The sequence below is a fragment of the Microcaecilia unicolor genome, chromosome 1 (genome assembly GCF_901765095.1).
Source record: "Microcaecilia unicolor chromosome 1, aMicUni1.1, whole genome shotgun sequence".
Taxonomy (NCBI): domain Eukaryota; kingdom Metazoa; phylum Chordata; class Amphibia; order Gymnophiona; family Siphonopidae; genus Microcaecilia; species Microcaecilia unicolor.
Window position 1 is genome coordinate 694,148,007 of NC_044031.1, and position 25,054 is coordinate 694,173,060.

At 44.1% G+C, this 25,054-nt stretch overlaps 1 protein-coding gene and 1 long non-coding RNA gene across 5 annotated transcripts in view; one reads left to right on the forward strand and one right to left on the reverse strand.

Moving 5' to 3' along the window:
- Positions 1–288: 288 nt before the first annotated feature.
- LOC115458545 lies at positions 289–15,786 on the reverse strand. The gene is made up of 3 exons (XR_003940085.1): positions 15,535–15,786; positions 3,344–3,632; positions 289–370 (listed from the first exon to the last, which is right to left on the reverse strand). It is a non-coding gene; the product is annotated as an uncharacterized LOC115458545 (long non-coding RNA).
- Positions 15,250–25,054, forward strand: part of BNIP2 (BCL2 interacting protein 2) — a 151,406-nt gene continuing 141,601 nt past the window's right edge. For 2 of the 4 annotated variants that reach the window (XM_030188452.1, XM_030188453.1), the window contains exon 1: positions 15,250–15,321. In XM_030188452.1, coding sequence (XP_030044312.1) covers positions 15,275–15,321 — 47 coding nt within the window. In that variant the 5' untranslated portion in view covers positions 15,250–15,274. Of the gene's footprint in view, positions 15,322–15,862; positions 15,979–25,054 lie in introns of those variants that run through there. The other 2 variants (XM_030188456.1, XM_030188455.1) reach the window with 1 other exon arrangement.

A 25,054-nucleotide genomic window follows, 5' to 3' on the forward strand; every position in this document is an offset into this window, starting at 1 on the left:
TATTTTCTCTATTATATATAATTTTTCATTTATAATAGTTTGTATCTTTAGCATTTTCTGTACAAATGTATACTGCAATATGTACATTTAAAAACAGAAAAAACATTGTCCACCTCGGACTGCGTTGGCATCTGTGGCAGGTATCCATGCATGTTCATCACTTCCACAGTGTTGTCTTTTCACCACGTTTCTTCCCCACCTTTTGTCAACATATCTGCTGTTCTTGCTCATCGGTCAAGTTCGCATTGATCATGAGTGCATCCCTTGGGTGGTGTGGACCATCATCTGAGAAATGCCAACAATTTTTTTTTTTGGTAGCACGCCAGGGATATCTGTCCTAGTCCATCACTTACGTCTTTTTCAGTGCATCCTAGAAAAGAAAGGAAAATGAATATTAAATTCAGACAGCAAAAATATAATAGAAATATATCAATATAGTACTTATAAACCACTAATTTCCCTAAAAGGGTTCACTGTGGTGTACAAAAAATTAAATGCCAACTGATTTTTACCATGAGCTAAGCCTTCATTATGCGGCAGGGTATGGAATGGATCGCTCCTGTAAATGTTACCTCCCCGCCCAGATGGTTCACCTTTGAACAAGCCCTTATCGACCCGTTAAAGCATTCCCATATAATTGGCATGCGCCTTACCAAAAACATTGTTTCTAATCCGATAATTAACACTGCATATAAATTAATGGTATCCTTAAATAAATCGATGGATATCCCTTGGTCTGACACGCCACTCACCCCTATACATAGGCGCCCAGTATAAGAGGCTTGGAGAGAGGCTAAGCCTCCCCTGCTGTGCTCTGAGGGGTTTAAATTGTTGATTTACCTCATCCTCACAGCAGGAGCTGCAGTGAATGCCCTCTAGCCTTGTGTAACCAGTTGTAGAAATTGGTTTATGGTTTGTTTACCTTACTGCTGGGAGAGCAAGGGGGGTTGGCTGGAGGTGTCTTGGGTTGCCAGGGAGATATTTAACGACGATGACTTCCTGACCTGCACTGAGGACAGATAGCAGCAGAATCGATACTGGGCCAGCATGATCAGAAAAAGTCACCAGACAACAAAGGTAGAAAAGATCATTTTATTTTCATTATAGTGTTTGGAATATGTCCACTTTGAGAATCAGGTGCTCAACATTAAAAGCTTATATTTATTTACGGCATTTTATCCCACATTAAACATGAATTAGGGTGTTTTGTGGCTCTACATGAGAATTGTGATGATATGATCCCTTGTTTCATATTGTTGACGGTCTGCAGTTTCTGTATGTGTGGTATATTGGTGTATTAGGTTCTGCCCAGTGTAATATTTATGGTACAGTAAGGTTCTGAGTGTGTTTTTGCACAAAGTTGTGCATAGTGTTTTGCAGTTGAGCGATTGTGCTTAGAATATGCTTTGAGCAACCACTTTATTCTTTGACATATGATACATATCTAATATCTACATTTAATAAAAGGTATTGTGAATTTTATTTTTATTTTCTTTCTACTACTACTACTACTACTACTTAGCATTTCTATAGCGCTACTAGGGTTACGCAGCGCTGTACAAGTTAAAACATGGGGAAGGACAGTCCCTGCTCAAGAGAGCTTACAATCTAAAGGTAACAAACTATGTAGTCAGTGTATCGTGAATGGGGAAGGTGGTTAGGCGCCAAAAGCAAGGGAGAAGAGATGGGTTTTGAGTAAGGACTTAAAGATGGGTAGGGAGGGCGCATGGCGTATGGGCTCGGGGAGTCTGTTCCAGGCATAAGGTGATGCGAGGCAGAAGGGACGGAGTCTGGAGTTAGCGGTGGTGGAGAAGGGTACAGATAGGAGTGATTTGTCCTGAGAGCGGAGGTTACGGGTGGGGACATAGGGGGAGAGGAGGGTAGAGAGGTAATGGGGGGCTGCAGATTGAGTGCATTTGAAGGTCATTAGGAGAAGCTTGAACTGAATACGGTAGTGAATCGGGAGCCAGTGAAGCGACTTGAGGAGAGGGGTGATATGAGAGTATCGGTTCACGCGGTAGATAAGACGTGCAGCGGAATTTTGGACAGATTGAAGGGGGGATAGGTGGCTAGGCGGGAGACCAGCAAGGAGAAGTTTGCAATAGTCAAGACGAGAGGTAATGAGTGAGTGGACGAGGGTTCGGGTATTGTGAATTTTATTTTTATTTTTTTTCTGTGTGTTATCAGACAATTATGGATTTAAGCTCCACCCCTGGCCTCACCCCTAACCCCACCCCCTTTAGCCTTCCCAAACAGTTGGGCCACCGACCGCCTATGCCCCTATATGGAATAACCCTAACTTTAAAATTGGCAATAAGCAAATTTTGTGGGCTCAGTGGCAGCGTATAGGAATTTGGTCCTTAAAAGATATGATCCACATAAGTGGACAGACATGGAAAACTTTCTCAGATCTGAAAACAGAATTTGCATTATCAGACACCCAATTTTACCACTGGCTTCAGATTAGCTCCATGTTAAAAAAGAAAATTAAAGGTAGATTACAAACACAGTTCCAGACCCAAACCCCAGAGCTTATAGATTTTAATTTGAAGCTTCAGCATACTGGTCACGCTGCTTCCCACATTTACAAATACCTTCTCAGCAAATCCTGCACTAAATGTACAGGATTACGTAGATGTTGGGAGGAAGACATAGAGCACCCTACATCCGATGAACTGTGGGAACAGCTTTGGAAGTCCCTTTTCAGATGCTGTAACTCTTCTTCTACTTCTACACAGTCTATGTATTTCTTTATGCACAGATCTCTATGGACGCCACATAGGTTACATGTTATTTCTCCCTCTAATCCTAGTGTATGCTGGTCTTGCAACTCTCAAGTGGGTAATATAAAGCATATATTTGACTATTTGTGCCTTCGTAAATACTGGCTAGAAATATGGTCACAACTGAAAACACTAGCATGGCTTTGTAAATGGCCCCTTAGTATTTCAGGAAATGATTAAAACTTGTTTATTTGAGCGACCTTTGTAAAAGACCCCCTAAATAACTCATTGCTGGATTTCTAGTTAACTACACAAATGACTACTAATACCCAGTTCAGCTTTTTTCCAAATGTTTGGCTTATGAACTTAAGCCAGCCATTATAGCTTGTCTACATAAAGGCTGAAAAGTGCTTCTGCTATATTTTTTATTATATTTGGCAAATGTTGAAGACATCTTTCATGGAAAAGACTCCTCATCTAAGTAAAATGCTTCTATGGCCCTTTCCAATTTCTACTAATTTACATTCTGTTTTGGATTTACTTAATGAGCATGTTTGCAGATGAAGTGTTATAATGGATTTCATGACCTGTTTACACAGATGGGAAATTCTATACTTTACCTTGAAATCTCCCATAGCCTCTCTTAGTGCTGTCAAGTTCATCAGAAGAATCTCACATAAGTAAACTCAAAGACAAAACCCATGTCTTATGTTCCCACTGTTCCAATGGAATAATACCCCAGTGCTCTGGAGGAGAGGGATGGTGGGTGAAGCAAAGGCAGCACTGTTTCCTCAATCTGGTGACCTTCCACCGACACCTCCCGCACTTCTGAAGGACAGTTCATCTCGATATTGTTTACTGTAGGAACCAATTCACACCCAGGGAACCTTCTTTCTTGACAAACCTGTTCTGAAAAATTAGAAAGAGTAAGAAACTCAAAAGAAAAAAACTGAATTCAGTGGCTTTTTATAGGCAAGGATGGAAAACTGGCACCTATCTAAGTACTTTCTTGGGAAATTCTTACTTGATCTAATAAGAGATATTTCACTGCCTGCAAAGAACTGAACAGCAGCAAATTTAAGAACATAACAATAAGGCAAATCAGCCAAAAAAGATTTAAGGCTTGACCACCGTCCTAAAATGAGAAAGAGAGAAAAAAAAAAGCTTTAGTAAACCAAACCACTGAACAAGCTAAGATTAAAACAAATGGTGAAAGTTATTCATACCTGTTAATTTCCTTTCCTCGAGTCCTACTAGACAAATCCATACCAGTGGGTTAAGTCCCTTCCTGACCAGCAGGTAGAGGTAGAGAAAGCTGAACTATTCCTATAACATCACTAGTGTAAAGTCTGGTGCCTGCCGGAACCCTTCAGCATTTATTTTGCTCAAGCAGTATAATATCCAAACCAAAAACCTTTCCCTGTAAGGATAACCCCTACAGAACATTATAATTAATAATTTCTTGCTTCAAGCAAAGAAGAAACAGCAGTCTTCCAGGACAGGCCTCGGACTGTATAATAGGGTTCATGGAAAGGAAATTAACAGATATGAATAAAATTTTACCTTCCTTATTGTCCCATTAGACCAGTCCACACCAAAGGAATATACAAGAGCAGTCCCGTAACAGGAGGGGGTAAGACAAGGCCCCCTGAATGAGTGTCCTGCCAAAGGTCACATCTTATTTGGCCAGGATGACTATTTTGTAATCTTTTACAAAGGAATGTAGCAACAACCAGTAGATATCTTTTTGTGGAATGGCCCGAGCCTCTTCCCAGGATGCTGCCTGGGCTCAGGACAAGTAAGCTTGCAGCTCCATCACAACAACCTTGCATCTCACTATGTAGGCTGCGACAATGACCAGTTTAATCCAGCATGCTATAGAGGCCTTGGATGCTGCCTCCCCCTTATGCAGCTCCTGAAACAGGACAAAGAGCTTGTCTGACTTTTGAAAGGGACTAGTCACCTTCAAATAGTCTAACATCCCTGTTTGCATATCCAACTTATGGACCTTGTTGAAGGAGTCAGAACCAATGTTCTTCATGAAGGCTGGCAGAACCCCGCCTAATTGAGATGAAAAGAAGAGATCACCTTGAGATCAAAATAATGTGCTCCAAAATACACGTATGGGTCCTTGCAGAAGGCCAATCTGGCTGAACATACCGCCTATAGTAAAATCATCTTCAGAGTAAGATCCTTCAGGGTAGCATGCTTCAAAGACTCAAAGAGGAGTGCTGAGGGTCCACCTAAGACACTGATAAAATAGGTCCCACTGAGGAGGGCCGAGATGTTTGACCCCCTGCAAAAACCTCACCTCATCCGGACGAGTCCTGGACTTTCTCCTAGAAGCAAGAGATGTCTGAAGTCAGGAGTCCCATAAGTCTCTTCATTATCTGCCCTTTTATTTGTTTCTGGTTCCAGTATGTAAACAGTTGACAGGGTTGGGCATTAAGTTATCGTTTATATGCTGATGACCTTCAGTTTTATTTTCCTGTTTCATCGCAAATTGGGGAAGGGGCCAAATTGATTGAATTTTATCTTAGAACAATATTGATCTGGATGAATAACAATTCGCTCTCTTTGAACATTGGCAAGATTCAAATTTTGTCGTTATCCCGTTCTGGTGAAAGATGCCTGGTTTCCACTTTTCAGTTTGAAAACATATCCCTGCCTATATTAGGCTCAGTGAAAAGCTAAAGAGTGATTTTGGATACTGCTTTTGTTGTTTAAGCAACAAATTTATGCTGTTATTAAAGTTGTGTTTTTTGAAATACGTTGGTAGTGAGACTTAAAGGTTTGCTTTCTGTGGAAAATTTTCAGTTGGTAATGCAGAGTTATGATCTGCTCCATTTGGACTACTGCAACGCTCTCTTTTGTGGTCTTCCACAAAATCTTTTAGGGCATTGCATGTAGTCCAAAACTCTGCTGCTTGGTTAACTGGGGATATGAATAGGGTTGAATATGTGACTGCCCAATTGCAAAAGCTTCAATGGTTGCCTATTTTTTGGCGCATCAATTTTAAAATTTTAAATTTTAAAATCTAAATCCTCATCTACCTTCAGCTTATTATCGACTGTATTTAAGATTATGTAATGACTATATCATTATAACACTCTGTAAGCCACATTGAGCCTGCAAAAAGGTGGGATAATGTGGGGTACAAATGCAATAAATAATAATAATAAAATGTTGTTGACAGCTTTTAAAGTCCAACAGAATGAAGTTCCTTTAATCATGGCTCAGAACCTTAAGGTATCAGCCTTCAAGGGAATTGAGATCTCAGGGATGTAATCTTTTGGATGTGCCTTCCATTCATCAAGTTCGTCTTGCAGAAAATCATGTTCGTATATTTCGGGTAGCAGCACCAGTTATGTAGCATGACCTTCCGTTAGAAATGCATCAAATTGTGTCGTTACCAATGTTTAAAAAACAGTTAAAGACTTTTTTTTTTTTGGTTTTGTGATGCATTTTTCTGATTATGCAAGTAATTCTATACTACACTTTGTTGTCAGTTTTGGGGAAGTTGTATGTTCTTTGTTGCCTGTTTTATTTTATAGTATATTTTAGTTTTGATGTTTGATTTATTTTTATGAGTGCATGTTGTAACCCGCATAGATGTATTGGATATACAGGATATAAATTTGATAAATAAGATAGTCGCCACCTGGACAAGGAGATAAGGGCAGATCTACTATTAGTGACCTGTAATATGTCATTATCATTCGTGGTACCTGAATGGTGGACAATATACTGTCAATTATTATAAGTGTTCCAGGAGTGATCTGGGAAATTACATACCAGTACTGATGTCAGTCCTAGGCAAAATGATAGAAATTATAAAGAATAAAATTAACAAAAACGTGGAGGGCCATTTTCAATATGACATCTAAGTCCAACTTTGGACGTTTTCGTCCAAAATCTGAATAGGAAAGGTAATTTTCAAAAAAGAAAAACGTCTATCTTTTAATTTGAAAATACCGTTTTGAACAAGGCTTTGTGATTTGTATGTTTTGATTTTTGGCCCATTTTTGAAAACAAAAAATCCAAGTACAAGACGCACAAAATCAAGCCATTGGTAATGTAGGAAGAGCCAGCATTTTTAGCAGACTGGACCCCCAGACATCCCAGGAAAGCAATAGGGCACCTTAGGGGCACTGCATTGGACTGTAAAATGCTCTCAGGTACACATCTCACCATTACTCACTTTTCTTGTCTGCTGAGCCCCCCAAAACCCACTACCCCAACAGTATACCACTATCATAGCCCTTACGGGTGAAGGGGGCACCTATATGTAGGTACAGTGGGTTTCTGGTGAGTTTTGGAGGGCTCATAATTTCCTCCAAAAGTGTAACAGGGGGAAAGGGAAGTATGGACCTGGGTCCACCTGTCTGAAGTGCGCTGCACACACTACTACACTACTCCAGGGAACTGCATGCTGTTCTAATGGACCTGAGTATAACATTTGAGGCTGGCAAATAATGTTTTAAATCACATTTTTGGGGGGTGGAAGGGGGTTAGTGACCACTGGAGGATAAGGAGAGGTCATCCTTGATTCCCTCCAGTGGTCATCTGGTCATTTAGGGTACCTTTTTGTGCTTTATTCGTTATAAACAGGTCTAGCTCAAAACATCTTAGTTTTAGTCCTGGACGGTTTTGTTTTGTTCCATTATGGATGAAAAACATCCAAGTGTTAGGAACACCCAGATCCCACCCTTAAAACGCCCCTGACATGCCCTCTTGTATTTGAATGCATTTCTGGACTTCATAGAAAAATGTCTAATGATTGGTTTTGAAAATACCAATTTGGATGTTTTTGTAAGAAAAACAACCAAATGCAGATTTATGCCGGTTTTTGGACGTTTTTCTCTTTTGAAAATGAGCTCCATAGACAAACATAGTTTAATTGCACAGGGGTAATGGTGAGCTGGTTGATGCAGGGTATCTAGATTTTCAGAGAGCTTTTGACAAAGCCCCTCATGAGAGACTCCTAAGAAAATTAAAAAGTCATGGGATATGAGACAATTTTCTGTTGTGCATTGGGAACTGGTAAAAGAAAACTAAAAGTAGGATTAAGTGGACATTTCTCTCAATGGAGGAAGGTGAACAGTGGAAAACCCCAGGAATCTGTACTGGGACTGGTGCTTTTTTAACATATTTATAAATGGCCTGGAAACAGGAATAACGACTAAGGTGATCAAATTTACTGATGACTCAGTTATCCATTGTTAAATCACCAGATGGTTGTGAGAAATTGAAAGACCTTACAAAACTGGGTGTCCAAATGGCAGATTAAATTTAATGTGGACATATGCAAAGTGATGCACATTGGGAAGAATAATCCAAATCGTAGTTACTTGATGCTAGGTTCCATCTGGTTCCATCTTAGGAATTACCACCCAAGAAAAAGACCTAGGTGTCTTTGTGCACAATATATTGAAATCTTCTGCTCAGTGTGCGGCAGTGGCCAGGAAAGCAAATAGATTGCTAGAAATTATTAGGAAAGAGATAGAAAATAAGAAAGGAATAATATAATGTCTTTATATCACTCCATGGTGCAACCTCACCTGTGTGCAATTCTGGTCACCATATCTCATTAAAGATAGTGGAATTAGAAGAAGTTCAAAGGGCAACAAAAATGATTAAGGGGATAGAGCTTCTCTCATATGAGAAAAGGCTTAAGAGGTTAGAGCTCTTCGGCTTGGAGAGGAGACGGCTGAGAGGAAGGATATGATTAGAGGTTTACAAAATCCTGAGTGGAGTGGAACAGGTAAACGTGAATCAACTGTTTAATCTTTCAAAAAGTTAAGATGACAAGAAGACACTCCATGACGTTACATGGTTAATAGTTTTAAACAAATAGGAGAAAATATTTTTTCCATTCAATGAACAGTTAAGCACTGGAACGCATTACTGGATGATGATGTGTAAAAAAGGAATTAGCATATCTGCATTTAACAAAGTTTTGGACAAGTTCTTGGAGGAAAGCCACTACTACTACTACTCATTTCTATAGTGCTACTAGACATACGCAGCACTGTACACATTATATGCAGTTACTTTCTCTGTCCCTAGAGGGCTCACAATCTAAGTTTTTGTACCTGGGGCAATGGAGGGTTAAGTGGCTTGTCCAAGGTTACAAGGAGCTGCAGTGGGAATTGAATCCAGGTCCCTAGGATCAAAGCCCCCTACACTAACCATTAGGCTACTACAAATGGTTAGTGCACTGCTATTAATGTAGACATGGGGAAAGCTACTATTTATCCCTGGGGTCGGCAGCATAAACACATTTTTAAATAAAAGTCATTTCCATGTGTAGAATACGGCTCACACACAAAAAATGCTTTAAGAAATTACATTCAAAGTGGTTAAAAGGGGATATCCCGTTTTCAAAATTGCAGTAACACTAAAATAAAGCTACAGGGCAGAGAAAGGTCATGCATTTACATATTCCAAGGCAGTAAGTGTGAGAATGTAAAATGCATGTGTAAGTCCATGCATACATGCATAAACATGAGCAATACAGGAGTCTAGGAGATGCCCTTTACTGGACACACACAAGACCTGCAGCTTGGAAACAGATGGGTGCTCTCTCCATAGAGATATTCAAGGACGGGTCCTGTGCTTTTCCTTCAGGCAGCTCCCAGACAACCCCAATACAGGGATTCAAGCAGCCGAGGTTTTAATGCCTCCTAGGGGCTGATGCTCAAAACTAATACCAGCATTAAAAAGCTGTTGGTGCCTGATTTTCACGCACATTATTGTGTACAAAATGTTCAAAGGGTTCGAGCACCTGTCTTAACATGTACACTAATCACTGCAAATGCATTTAAATGGATGCAAATGAGGTCAACCAGTATTCCTTCCCAATGCACCAAAGGAAATAATGGCCAATAATGCTGAAAATTTACTGCCAGGTCAGGAGCGGTGTAGAAGGTTTTGAGAAGATTTCTTGTCGAGTTTTCATCTTCTTGCCCTTGCAAATTTGAGCACTGCTAATGAGAACCAAGCATGTGCACAAGCTTGACAAAAAACAAAGTGAAAGCACGCTTTGGTGCCTGTTTTTTTGCGCTTAAATATGAGTCTTTCAAAAATTTAAAGTGCAGTTTTTGAAAGACTTATTTACAAGAGCAGATGAACAGTGTCGATGTGTGCTTGCACTTCCAGGTTTGACTAGACATGTATATAAGAACCACGCTTACTGCAAGTCCTTTGTTCGCATGTGCTAGGCACAATCCTCTCCTTGCTTTTGGTTTGTTAGCACCGATGAACTGCAAATTATCATTTGCATAAGATTTCTCTTGAGCATCGCTTAGCTATTTTTCTGTGCTGTTGTACCATAGGCTTTTCCATTGCAGGTATTAGTGCCCAGCTTTGAGCATCAACTTCCCAGTGTGGCAAGAGGCAAACCAGAAGAAGCAGACTGTCTTGTCTGGAAAGAAGGTGAGCCCTTAGGTCCCGCAAGGCCCCGAAGGACCTCAGAAGACAGCCGTGCAACCCCAAGACTTCACCCGCGGTGACCGCTGTTCACCGGGGGTTGAGCCAACCAGCTGCAGGCGGCCAACGGGACTTCCGGAACCGCAGGGTTGACGAACTGACCCAGAACCGGAACCGGGAGCGGGAAGGGCAGGTGGAAATCAGAGTAGTCCAGAAACAGGCAACAGGTCAGGGCAGGCAGCTCACAGCGTCGTCCAAACACAGGCAACAGGTCAGGGCAGGCGGCTAGCAGAGTTATCCAAAAACAGTCCAAAGGTCAAACCAGGAGAGCAAGGGAATGTACAGAAAACAAGAACACACAAAGACTGGCCTAGGGAAAAAGAACCTGAAGCAACGTCCTGTTTCAGCCCCGCTCCTTAAATACTGTTAGCATTCAACCACCCAGCCCCAGCCGACATGGCCAGCCAATCGGAACCCGGCTACTGAAGAAATCCCTCTGGTTGGTTCTGTCCGGCTTCCCAGGCGGGCTACAGCACCGGCATCCCAATCTGGTTCCTCTGAGGCGGAGCTTCGGGCTTCCGCGCCCGAATGTGGGGAAGACGCCGGCCATCACGTCTCGGCGCCATCCTCCCCGCTGGCGCAAGCACGGAGCCCATAGCCGGCGACCGAGAGCCCGGAAGCCGCGATCGCCGGCCCACAGGCTCGGCCCCGGACAGGGCGGCCATCGCCGCGGCCTCAAGAAGGCCGGCCATCGAAGCAATGGACAACCGGCTCGGCCCCGACTGCACCCGAAACAGGCGCCCATCCAGGAGACCGCGGGTAAGCCCTCTCTGGCTGCGGGTCCTTCCTCCCGGCCCTTGCTTCCCGCAGAGGAGCAGCCGGAGGGAGCGACGGATGTGACACAGACACTCAACAACTCACACTCCACACCCTCCCCCTCTATCCCTATTTGGTATCTCTCCCTCTCTATCTCAAACCCAAATCCCTAGCCCTAATACAGCATCTCTCCCTCATTCTCAACTCCCCACCCCCACGTCCCACCTTCCAAATAGAAAGCCGTGCCACAGAAATTTCACCCATCCCCACAATTAATCTCCTCCATCCCCACCTGTACCCATAACCTTCAGAAGTAGTTATTTAATTTAACTATGTTACTGAAGTATGTATTCTACCCAATTAGTATTTCCAAATAAGCAAAGGCACGTTATTAACATGAAAATATTAATTGGGAAGAATACATACTTCATAAATGAGTCTCTGTCAGAGCCTCGAATGTATTCTGTACATGTAAGGGGTCAGTCTAATTCTCTCTGAAGAAGGTTTGCATTACTTTGTTTGAACCACATATTGAATTTGTGCTCACTCTAATTGACTGCATTTTTCATTACATCAAAATATAGAAGTACTTATGAGTGGCCTTGTGGTTAGGGTGGTGGACTTTGGTCCTGGGGAACTGAGGAACTGAGTTCGATTCCCGGCACAGGCAGCTCCTTGTGACTCTGGGCAAGTCACTTAACCCTCCATTGCCTGCCGCATTGAGCCTGCCATGAGTGGGAAAAAGTGCGGGGTACAAATGTAACAAAAAAAAAAAAAAATCAAGGCAGATCATACATAAAAAGAAAGAAAATTTAAAAGAGAAAAGTGGAAGAAAATTTAAGTCACTGCATAGTACAATTCCCTAAAAACATACCTGTACCAGAATGAACCACCAGAAAACTAAGAGGGAAATTCATCAATAAGTGTTTAACCTTAATGCACATTAAGGGAATTAGCGCATGACTTAGGGGCTTTTAGCACACGTTTATTCCTTTAATGCACTTTAAGGCCATAACACTGCAGTTAGCAAGCACTCTTGCAGCCAGGATAGAATTATAATCTAAGCAGGAGCAATAACTATAGTCGATAGAACCTGACATTGTCTTTGCCTTTATAAATTCATTTTACTATTATTATTTTATAAGTTATCTCTTTCTGCACCACTTTCTGCTCATATTCAGTGGTTCTATTCATTTAAATTGCTACACTCATACATGGATTAAGTGATGGGACTGCCTGCTAGTCTATTTTAAAGCATGGAAACAAATGTTAAAAATAAAAAATAACAAGAATAAAGTGATACTCTTTTTCAAATCAAACTAACAATCCATATAAGTCTGCCACCATTCATGCATATAAAGTAGACCTTTTATTTAGTTGGCTTCTTATCTTCAAAGTAGCTTAATTTCTATGTTGACTCCTAATCTGCCCTTAACTACCCAACCAGCATAAACTTTAAAAAAACAGTAAAATAACTCCCAGTGCATTAACACTTACGGCTTTGGTGGCAAACAGCACCATGCAACAAGTTCTCCTAGTCCTCACTTCAATAATTCAGCCCGGCCACACTTGCACTCTCTGCCCAAGCTCATGCAAGAACCAATGTTGAGTTTCATCTCAACTGGCACATTTGTTTATAACTAAAAGGTCTTTTTTAAGACCATTCTGTATCTTACCATATCAAGACATTTGCTGTTTCTCTATTTAATACAGACTCCTGATGCAGGCCTAGTGGCCGAAACACAACATTGTGCCGAGTCTTTTTATCAATAAACATTTTTTACTCAAGCACGAGTGTCTCCAGTCTCTGGTACCCGTGGTAAATCCCCCACCTTTTTATTATCTTCTGTACTCTCCCATGGGACACTTGAGTTCTCCACTTCTGCGGATTCTCCTGGGCACGTGGAGATCAACACACACATGCACCAGTAGATCAGGTGACCTCTGATGCTGCTGGCACATGGATGTGACCAAGGAGGTTGAAGAAAACAGGAGGCGGGTTGTTCCTATCTAGTCCATTATATGGGCTGAAGCCAGTAGGCAGAGCTTGCCAGCAGTAGGCAGAGCTTTAAGTTCACCCAAAACAATAGCAAAATCTATTGAAAACAATAGCAAGAGATTATTAAAAATAAATGCGTGGTCCATCTGTAAAAAGCCTAAAGCTGTTCCAGTTGGATAGGCAGTGCCTTAAAAGGTAGAGGAAAAAAGATTAAACATATTTGTAATTTTATTTTGCAAAGTACAGGAGAAAATGCATTTCTGTTTCTTTCTTTTTTTTTTTTTACCAGTATTGCACTATTTAAAGAGTCTGGCTTCCTTGGGCAGAGAGGAGGGGGTTCTCTATTTCAATGTTTGTTGGTGGTTTCTTTTGGTTTTTTTTTTATTTTTATTTTTGTGGCTCCCTATTCTGTATTAGATTGAAATATTGTCACAATTTGGGTTTCTGCTAGGTGCTTGTGACCTAGGTTGGCCACTGTTGGAAACAGGATACTGGGCTAGATGGACCATTGGTCTGACCTAGTATGACTACTCTTATGTTATATAGATGAGGGTCTGTCCATGTTCTGCATGTGTGTCTGAGGTGAAGGATTCTGCTAGCATGTAGCATCTGTGTAGGAATGTGTAACAGTGCAGCTTGTTCCAGTTTCCTAATAGTAGGTTAATTGGTGCTCTAGAGCCCAGTGTAATATATATATAGCACTGTCTGTTCATAGGTAGGTTAGGGCTGTTATGGTGTGGTAAGTTTTGTGTTCTAGGGTAGTGTTTCCCAAGTTGGTCCTGGAGTACCCCCTTGCCAGTCAGATTTTCAGGCTATCCACAATAAATCTGCATGACATTGATTTGTATATACTGCCTCCATTACATGCAAATCTTTTTCATGCAGATTCATTGTGGATAGCCTGAAAATCTGAATGGCAAGGGGGTACTCCAGGACCATATATAGGGAAACACTTCTCTAGGTCCCACTGTAATATTTATAGCACTGTCTTTTCGTGTGGTGTGGTAAGTTTTCAGTATAGGTTTTGGGTGTCTTTTTGTAGGGGTTTGTGTTATTTCACAAAATGTCTAGCCCTATTTGAAAGTAGGCTCTGGGGCAAGGGCCGCCTTTGGTGGCCCTTGTCACCCAAAATAAAAATACTCAGGACTAGTGTTCTTCACATCCTGTAGAATCACCACACAAACAAACGCCCATCTGATTTAAACAAGGTGTCTAGCAGTGGAAGGAATGTGTGTGCTATTCCTGAGGTGATGGTCACGATTTGAATATTTTTACTTTGTAGTTAAGAAGACAGGTTGCCTGCTCTGGCCAGTCCAGGGATCTCTTCTGCGACCTGCCTCTCGATGTAACTTACTGTTTCCTTGTAGGCAGGATGCAACAGAGACAGCCTGTATTAATCAGTGCCCGCTATAGCCCCTGAGCAACACCACAGACACTGATGTGTAGCTGACACCAACCGGCGCCTATTTTATAAAAGTCTGCTCCCCCTGAGATCAAAACCTGGCTACACCTCTGGATGTAGGCACAGGAAAAAAAAGAAATGCTCCCAGTTTCAACCTAATTAATTTTTGTTTAAATTGTACTTATAAATAGTGATTCTCATAACATGATGTCTGTTTTGGTGGCCGTTTACTAAGTGAAAACATCTCTGCATGAATAGAAGGAGTCCCTATGGCCAGCCCATCCAAATGACACAATGATTTAAAATGTAGAACAAATTAGTACTCTACCCAATGAAACCAATACTTCCTCTGTGTACATCTGTATGCTGCACAAGCCAGCATGTTTGAAAATATAAGTGGAATTAAATAAAAATGCTACCAACAATAAAGAACAACAATGCGGATGCAGCAGCTCATTTGGAATGGGGTGGCCTAGTGGTTAGAGCACCGTCTTGCAATCCAGAGATGGCCGGTTCAAATCCTGCTGCTCCTTGTGATCTTGGGCAAGTCACTTAACCCTCCACTGCTCAGTTACAAACTTAGATTGTGAGCCCTCCTGGGATAGAGAAATATCCAGTGTACTTGAATGTAACTCACCCTGAGCTACTACTGAAAAAGGGGTGAGCAAAATCTAAATAAATAAATGTTTGCTTGGATTGTTTTGAGTGTACTAGATGACGGCTGCGAAGGTAAGGGGAAACACAAACCTAATTGGTTTCAACTTTTTGACGTCATCCCGCCTCCTGTTTTCTTCAACCTCCTTGCCTGTGACAGTGTGCTCTTGGTCATAAATTTCCTTGATATAAGCAAACCGTTGCATCAGCCCCGGCAGAAAGCAAGTGCGGCTGCGCTGAATATATCGCATGGAAAAAGTTCTTTTCGATTGCAATCACAGCAGCACACCGTACTGGTGAGTTTCAAGCGCTGGTACACTATGAACCATATAAAATACTGCATAATAAGATAGTCCTTCGACCACACCCAACATTTCTTCCTGAGGTGGTGTTTCCATTTATTTAAAATCAATCCATAATAATACTTCCACTATTCTGTCCATCTACTCATACAACCAATGCTAACCAACGTCGATTATATAGATTGTGCGCGATGCGCGAGCACTTACCATTTAACTCGCACATGTCCAGGCCACCCATCTCAGTTTTCTTCTTCTACGAGAGCAGCAGCTGCCTCAGCCAGTCACAAAATGTACTTTGTCGCAATGGATAGCGGCTTGTTATCTTTTTCTACTATGAAAATGCAGATTCCTCAAGACACAGCTCATCGTCTTCGGACTATGGCTAATAAAAACGCATCTTCATAGAGATTTGTAAAGAAGCAATATGGGTAGCCTTACATACTTTTACGGAGCACTAACTGCATCAATACAACCGAAGAAGCCCTGCTGCGCTTCTTGCAGCGCTCGTCTGACGCAACTTCCTGTTTCCTACAACAGGGCGCAGGATGTAGAGAGAGAGGTATTATTTGATGTGTTTGTATCATAGGGGACGGTCACGGGGCACCGGAGAAGAAAAGCTGTGAGATTGCTAGTGGCTGACTTCAGAGTCAGGTATGAATTTGATCGGGGGAAGGGAGGGGTTGAGGGACAGGTGTCGTATCGCGGACAAGGAGGAGAGTGGAAGATAGAGGGCGAGATGGCAGGGGGAGGCCGATCCCCGAATGCGCGTGAGGTGGTGGGTGTTCGTCGTGCGAGTGTGTCAGTACAGCCGAATGCGTGTGACTTGGTATCTTTGCAAATTGACAGTGTACGAGACTGTTGCAAAATTATTGATTGCAGTTGACATTGCGTTTCTAATAACGTTTTTTTTTTAATATATCGGTTTATTTTGGTATGGAATGTTTGTTTACGTGCTCCCGAGTGTGCTTCAGTTGTTTTAATTTTTACATTGTTATATTCTAGGAAATCCGTTACTTGGGTTATGTTTACATATGTTTGCTTGAAGTTGAGGAGCAATCTGTTCTGTTAGATATCTGATTATAGTATTGTGTACAGAGATAATATGCTTTAAAGCAAAATAATGTACAATAATATGAAGCAATCTGTACGGGGATTTTTTGATGGGGGGAGAAGGGGGCGTTCAGCTGAATAATTTCTGCTTCTCCTTTGGCTTGCTGCTCAAATCAGAATTGGAACTGTGTGATCGAGTGGAATGAACCTTCACGTTGGGTTTAGATTTGGTTTGTCCGATTCCTTTCTAGAAATTATATTCAGGTATAGTGGTATTTTCCTGCCTCTCAAAGGACTTATAGTTCATGTTTGTACCTGAGGAAATGGAGGGTTGAGTGATTTTCACCAAGACGGTTTTCAACCCACTGCTCTATTAGGTTACTCCACCGTTCTTAACTGCCTGGGGGATGTTTTAACTTTATATTTCTATTGCCTACCAACTTAATTTAGTCCAGTGCTTGCAGTCACAGCCCTTGGCTGGAGACCAAGTAGAATTTTTTTTCCTTTGCAGTATTGTAATCTTGAGTTCAGAATCTGTTGGCAGAGTGGACCAGTGTAATAAAGTTTACGAGGCTTTGTGCACAATTTTTTGTGTGTGGCTGAATTCACTAAATACTATAACAGCATTGGAGCAGATCAATATTTGGATTGCAAACTTCACTTAAGAAAAAAAAATCCTAGACTCCACTCACATGCTCAACTTGGGTTTTCTTCAGAACTTTAGACCCTTAAGTACAGAGGGTGGAAACTGGAAAGGAGATGTCTTAAATTCCCCTCCCCCCAACCAACCTGCCCTGAATAGTGTTACCAACAAAATTGACTTCACCAGGATCTACAGGCAGTCTTGCACAGTCTCCTATCAGTTAGCAAGACATGCAAAAACTTGTCCTCTCCATGCACAGACTTATGGGACTCAACCTGATATGTGGAGGGTTGATACAATCCTGAGAGGCCTTTGACTGACCACCTGCTCCTTCACCTGCCTATTAGAACAGGTGAGCAGGGACCTTTATGTAAAGGGCCACAAAAATCATGAACTTCTCACTTCCTAATGGACAGCTATAAACAGCATTTAAAAAGAGTAGTAGTGTTCCCTCTGCTTTAAAAAAAAAAAAAAGCCTAGGGCATGCTGGAAAATTACCAACCAGTATTTTATTGTCTGCATTCAACTTGGTGACAGACTAGAAGAAAGAAACTAGATGGGTCTGTATCAGTCTCGATTCAGATTTGGGAAATGGAATGGAACAATCCTGTCTCTGCTAAATGATCTGATGAGATCCAAAGATATAGGATCCAACTTGGTGCTAGTACTGCTATATTTCTCATCAGCTTTTTACATTGTGGACCACAATATTATGCTAACATGATTGGCAATATTTTATTTATTTATTTGCTGCATTTGTATCCCACTTTTTCCCACCTCATTGCAGGCTCAATGTGGCTTACATTATGAGTAATGGGTATCTGTGGCACAATACTTGCCTAGTTCAGGTCTTATCTATTGGTAATAGTCCATACCATACTGTTCAGCAGCACCTCATGGACACTGTAGGCACAGACCTGCAGGGCACCCTAGGGATCAATACTGTTGCCTTTTTTTGTTGTTGTTTAATATCTACCTTAAGCCATTAGAGCTGATTTTGTTGTTGTAGAAGAGTGTATCCATGTGGATGACGTGCAGCCACTTATACCTGTTGAACTAGGCTTAACCTACACCTCCTGAATAAACTGACTGCCTGTCTACCAGCAATTCAGGAATGGGTTAAAACCAAAGTAAAACTGGGACCCACAAAAACTCTAACACAAATGGTCACATACCTAACATCAAAACCCCTTTTGAAAGCTACAGATTCATGCTTAAATCATTAAATCAGTCCAGTGGTACCCCAAGGTTCCAGACCTGTGAACACTTGATTTGATTCCTCAAATTCAAGTAACCTTCAAATATTGCCTCTATCACCTGAGACAACTATGCTATCTTTATACATTGAAAAAGTGAGTTGTCACAATGGTTACACACCATGGTAACATCAAGGCTGGATTGCTGTTGGTCACTCTGCGTTATTGCTGTGACTACGAAGAGCTTGCACCTCTTCCAATTGATTCTGAATGCCACAGCTTGTAAGCGATATAATATCACATCATTTCTGCAAGAGCTTTACTTTCTAGCAGTAAAATACAGGGCTAAATTCAAAAACATGTCTGATCTGATTTTCAAGGCGCTTAAAGGAAATGGGACCAGAGTTCTTGGAGAATTTAGTGACATGGAGGTATGTGTAGATCCTGTTCAGGGAGTATCCCTGACCGTATACCCTGTCCAAAAGAAATCATGCAACACCTGTCAAAGAACCTTCTCTTGAGTAGCCCCCACACTCTGGAACACACTGGAGAGAGGTTTAGGGCCAGATGCACAAAGGCAGCAGTAAAATACGGTAGTATTGGTAAAATTTACTGATTCGCAAACAGCAACCAGTGCACAAAGGGAATTGCGTGCAAATGAGATGCATGGATCCCACTTCACGCATCGGTCGCTGTTTGCGACTTGAAGCTGTCGAATGCATTTAACAGCTTGCACACAAAATCCTGGTGGTCCAGTGGACCGCCTCTTGACGCCCCTGCCAAAACTTTCCATTTGTGGTCCAGCGGACAGTACCCTGGCAAATGACCCTGGTGGTCTATTGAACTCCTTCCCAGTACTTTAAAAAGGTTAGGCAAGAGCAACATCGCCTGCCTCTGGCCCCGCCGCTTTCAAAATGATAGTGGCCTGCCCCTGCCCGGTGCATTCTGGGATGCACTGGGCAGGGCTAAACACCATATAAGGTCTTGCATTAGGCAGTATGTACTTCAGGAAGGAGGCAAGAGTTGTTTCTATCAGAGGCTTTGGAGAAGATCAGTTAGCATTGGCTGCACATACACAGGATTCTTTTAGTTCAGGGGAGCCCATCATATGGTTTGCTACCCTAATTAGCTAGCATATGGGATTTCTGAAGACTTGAGGACTTATGTGGATATGAGGTTATTTCAGGAGAGGTTTTTGAATTTTTGAGTACGAATCGTGTTATAATGCCATAAATTTGTATGGCCCACAGGCATATGAACATCTGATCATATAGACCACTTGAGAAAACTTGGATGCCCCTGTCTTAATCAAACAGATATTTCCATGGGCCACAGGGGCCATGTCCCCACCAACATTTTACCCACACAGCATTAGCAACTAGAAATGGAGAATGGGAGCAGAGATTAGTTTGCATGTGTGTCCCCCCGTACACCACCACCACCAAAAAAAGGTGTTCACTGCCCTTGGGTGGTATGGTCCAATTCTGCAAAATTCAATGGCCTCTATGATCTTAGATTTATATCCGTAAAAATGGGCAAAACTTGTGTGTGAAGGCATCAGTGTGTGAAGGCATCAGTTCGTATAATGGAATCCATAAACTTGCAACCAGGCAGGGTTATTTTTTAGTTTACATTGTCAATACTGCAATGTAATTAGTCTAAATTGCTTGAAGAAATACAGGAAACTATTACAAAACAAAAAGGTGCTAAAGAGAAGATTGGGGACTAATCAATTGGTACTGAAACAGGTGGGAAATCAGGAGACGAAAGGCAAATTTTGGTTCCAAACAAGGCAACTTTATTGCTAGCAAGTGAACAGCACCGAGTAGCCTCGGGACACTGTGTGTCATAAATCATCTGACGCTTACATTTATACTTCCCTACTGGGCCTGCGCATTTGGCCCTTACACGTCATACTTGTCATGCGCAGTAAACATTTGTAGTTCTTACAGTACAAAATTGTAGTCCCAGTACGTACACACGTCATAACACTGAAATGATACTGGCAAGAAAAACGAAACTTAGCAGCTTATTCTGTACACACACAATGCTCCTTTCTAGCACAGGAGATAAGGTGCGGCTCAGGAATGCAGGGGGGTGTCAGCACCCTCCAAGGTCGCCTATTCAGATGGCGTTGCTACGTGCAAGCTGGTCTTGTATAGGCCTTGCAAACTACTGTTACAAGCTATATATCTAATAGCCCTGCATTCTGTCTGTACATTAGTAAACAGCAAACTTGTCTTGTTAGTAAACAGTAAAACTGGATAAGGCACAAATGTCCAGTGCAGTAATAAGGTGTGGCCAAATAGCCAAAAGCAGAGGTAGAGTGCATAAGTAAAAGTCCATCAGTAGGCACAAAACATGAGGTTGTCCTGTTGCTCAGTAGCATTCAGGTAGTACCGGCGTTCCACTCCTTCATTCCCCCCTTTTGATACTTGAACATCCATTCTGGTGGAGAGTATCACCTCCATGAACCCTGAAAAGGAAAGAAAGGACAAGGATAGTTAGCGAGGGAGGCAACAAGCGAGCCCTAAGCCCTTGCGCAGCCGTTGGTTGCTTCGCCGGGGTTGAGACGGAGGGCCCCTAGTGGAAGCCCCCCCCCCTTTGTAGCCGGTCTTTTGCTGGCACAAGGGTGATGGCCCATTGAGTGACTCAGGGGGTTCAAAGTGCATATCAGCCACAAGGTGCTTCATCGTCAGCTTCATCAGACTGGGGAATGGGGGAGTACATCTGGAGAGCCATAAGTTGGGCAGCAGCACGGCGGTCAGCGATGCTTTCCATGGTGGAGCGGAGACACCTGAAAACTAAGGGGAGAGACAAAGGTATTATTAGGCAAGACAGCAAGAACAGGCCACCCATGACGAGGAGGCCTTGCAGGCTCCCGGAGGTTGGGAGCCAGCTGGTGAGGGAGGAAGTCCAATCCCAGGCACTGTTCCAGGTCTGGACGGGGACGTGGGCTAGTTTGACCATCCGGTCAGTTATCTCCCTGATGACATGGCTCTGGTCATCAATCTGTAAGCAGCAATTACTGAGGTTAAACTTGCCACACACCCCGCCCTCCTGGGCTAAGAGGTAGTCAAGAGCCAAGCGATTTTGGTAGACGGCGGTAATGAGCTTAGTGTTCTGTCGAGCTAGGATATTGAGGGCCAGGGCAGAATCGTTAGTGAGGATTTCGAGTACGGCCTGTAGGCGAATAATGCGATTCAGCATGTAGATAGGGGTGCGGTACCCGTATGTACCATCTTCAGCCCATGTGGCCGGTCCATAGTAGTGAATGATACGTTCAGGCGGCCACTCGTTGTCCTTCCAGTCTCCAATCTGTACTTTGGGCTTGATGATTGGGAAAGACCGTTTTCGTCGGGTAGGGTTATCAGGCCCCTTTTCCACGTATAGGGGGATTCCCAAAGTTTCGCCGACTTGTATGGGCAGAAGGAAAAAACTAGGTCGGACCGTGCCCAAGAGGCAGGTACCGTACCAGCGGGTCGGGAGTTGTTCATAGGCCCGGCGTCCGCAGATATAGTAGTAGCCCGCCGGGGCTACCCACTTGAGGGAGGCGTTCCCTCCGTATGTCCATGTCGTGTTCAAGGTGGGTTCTGTCCAGATAGGCTCCGGGGCGGGCAGGTTGTCCGTTTGCCACCAGGTCGTCCGGCTGCCATTATACTGAAGAACCCCCGTACAAGCAGAGTCTCCCACTGGTACAGAGTAACGCTTCGATGGCGCTCGACTAGCGCAGAGGGTACCTATGATATTTGTTCTCAGGGCCCATTCGTATGGCTTCGGCCGTTGGGGAAAGGTAATGTTAGTGGTGTTGAGTGCATCCCATGTGTGTTGTCGAATCTCTCTCGCTTCCCAGGGCCATTGTTCACCCATGTCGGTGCCTCCACAGACGAAACAGTTGGCAATTCCGAGGGAGAGGGCGATGTTTTCAGCCAAATTGAGGAACATATTTCGGGCTTCTGGGGAAATGGGGAATTTAGTTTCGGTCTGCTCAGCACGAGCAATTTCATCAAATACGTCTTGGTAGCCGACAACAGTAGTCTGGTAGTGCGTAGGAGGCTTCGTTTCGAGACTCTGATATATGGTAATATATGTCAACGGATCCATTCCTCCGCCGTCAATGCCGAGGCCCCACGTTCCTCTCCAGGGCATGTCGTGTCCTCGGATGGGCCAGTCTAGGGACACATAGTTACCAGAACCTCGACGAAATTCGCCCAGGCCGGCGCATCCGGCATATCCTCCTCCCGTATAAGCACATACTCGGTCCCAGCCCGAGGCTCGAGTGTCGCCGGCGCATGGGAGCCACACCCACGGGGAGCAGCATCTCATGTCTGGACTGAAGGGGCAGACATACTTGTGGTCCTTAACGTATGCCTCTCGCCAACTCTGGCTACCACACTTGCGAGACCAAGGGTGCTTGTCCATGGCGGCACAGACGTCGAAGGTGAGGGTTGCTACAGTTTGGATGCCACCGACAAGGATACGAGTAGAATTAATGTAATACAGAATGCCATCTCCCTCGACTCCCGGAGGTCCGGCCACATACGCAGGGAGTCCTACGCTGAGGGTGACATTGTAGTATCTTGGTTTGGTAGGGCTGTGGCAGATAGTGAGATTTCCTTGGAGGCATCTGTGGAACTGTTGGAGGCCATTCGGAGTGATGAGGGCACAAGTCGGGAGAAACTGGCAATCGCCTTCCGGGGGCTGCGTCTGGTGAATGAGGGTAGTGACTAGGTGATATCCTCCCTCTATACGGTGGCGCACGAGGCGCAAACATTCAGTACAGTTCTGGCTCAAGGGGTAATAGCTCGGGACTGAGCAAAGGAGGAGTAGTAGGCTCAGCATCATATATGCGGTGGAAGGTATCCGAGCCTTTGCAGCAAGAAGATGATAAGGCCCACGATTATGGCTGCGATAAAGAGAGAGCCAAAAACGCAGTGGGTCCAGAAACTGAGTTCCTGTTGCTGGGCAGGCATGAATCTGGTGGTCACGTCTTTCTTAGAGTCAGCCGTAATGGAGCGTCAGGATGTTGGTGCGCAGTCCAACGCTTCAGGGAGCTGCTAGTGGGAGCAGCAGGCTTCAATCGGGTCCAATGTATCCACACTGGGCTTCCTGCAATTTTAACAGCGGTGGAGGTCGTTAGGAGAACAAGGGAGGGCCCCTTCCATTTTGGCTTTAGGCAGTCAGATTCATCCCACTCTTTTACCCAGACCTCGTCTCCCACCCTGAACCTGTGCGTAGGATTGGTGAGGACCAAGGGAGCTACTCTTTCAGTGTACTGCTGGATGTCTTGCACTACCTGGTGTAAGGCTCTCATCTGTTTCACTAAGGAACTCTCACCCTGTATCTGCAAGGAGTCGGGAAAGGAGGGTAGTGGTGGTGGCCTAGCATACATCATCTCGTAGGGAGTAAGGCCGGTAGCCTTGGGGGTACACCTAAGATGCAGCAAGGCCAGTGGAAGCAGGTCGGGCCATTTGGCTTTTGCTTCTTGGCATAGCTTGGCTAGCTGGTTCTTCAGGGATCGGTTAGCCCTCTCCACTACTCCACTGCTTTGGGGTCTCCAGGCACAATGCAACTTCCAGTCGAGACCCAGCCTTGTACTGAGTTGTTGTGTTACTTCACTAGCGAAGGCGGGGCCGTTGTCAGAGTTTATTTGCTTGGGGAGGCCGTATCTGGGTAGGATTTGATGAAGCAGTAGGGAGGTAACTTCTTTAGCCATTTCCGTTCTAGTAGGCTGGGCTTCAATCCATCCGGTGTAGGTACACACGGCGACGAGGATAGCTTTGTAGCCGCGCGCCGGGGGCATGTGTGTGAAGTCAATCTGGCACACGTGGAAAGGGCTGGTGCCTCGGAGAACATGTCCTGGCATAGGGCCGGGCCCCGTTCGAGGGTTGTTCTGGGCACAAGTCGCGCATCGGCTGGAAGCGTTTTTGGTCCACAGGGATAGTTTGTTGATGTAGTAGGTCTTCTCAAGTAAGCGCCCCAGGGCGTCCCTTCCCAGGTGGGTGCGGTCGTGAGCCTCCTTGGCCACCGTCCAGGCCAAGGCTTCGGGTATCCATATGCGCCCATCCTGTAGTATCCACCAGCCATTGCGTGACTGTAGACCCTCTTGTTGGGCCCATTCCGTTTCTTGGGGGGTGTAAATAGGGGTCTCCGTAGGGAGCTGGACGACGAGTACGGGGTCAGGAGGGTGAGAGGAGTAGGGGAGCTGACTTGCCCTTTTTGCAGCGTCGTCTGCCCGCTGATTTCCCCGGGCGATAGGGTCCGTTCTTCCCGTGTGGGCCCTGCAGTGCATCACAGCCACCTTCTTCGGCTTCCATACCGATTCGAGTAATTGGCAGATCTCAGCGGCATTTGCAAGTCCTTTCCCTTCTGCTGTCAAAAATCCCCTCTCCTTGTACAAGGCTCCGTGCACCTGGAGGGTGAGGAAAGCGTATTTGGAGTCGGTGTAAATGTTAACAACTTTTCCTTCAGCCCACAGGAGGGCTCTGGTGAGGGCGATTAGCTCCGCTTTCTGGGCTGATGTTCCGGGTGTCAGAGCCATAGCCTCGATCACATGGTCCTCAGATACCACCGCATAGCCAGCTCTTCGAATTCCCTCTATCACCTGGCTGCTTCCATCGGTAAAAAGGGTGATACCCCCTTGCCAGGGTTGATCCTTCAGGTCAGGTCTGCTCGAGTGCACAGTGGCCATTACCTCTTCACAGTCGTGGAGTGGTGGTTCAGGGGCCGGAAGGAGGGTGGCAGGATTGAGGTTGGTCGTGTCCAGGATCCGCACCTCCGGATTTTCGCACAGGAGGGCTTGGTATTTGACCAATCGGGAGTTGGTCATCCATCTGGG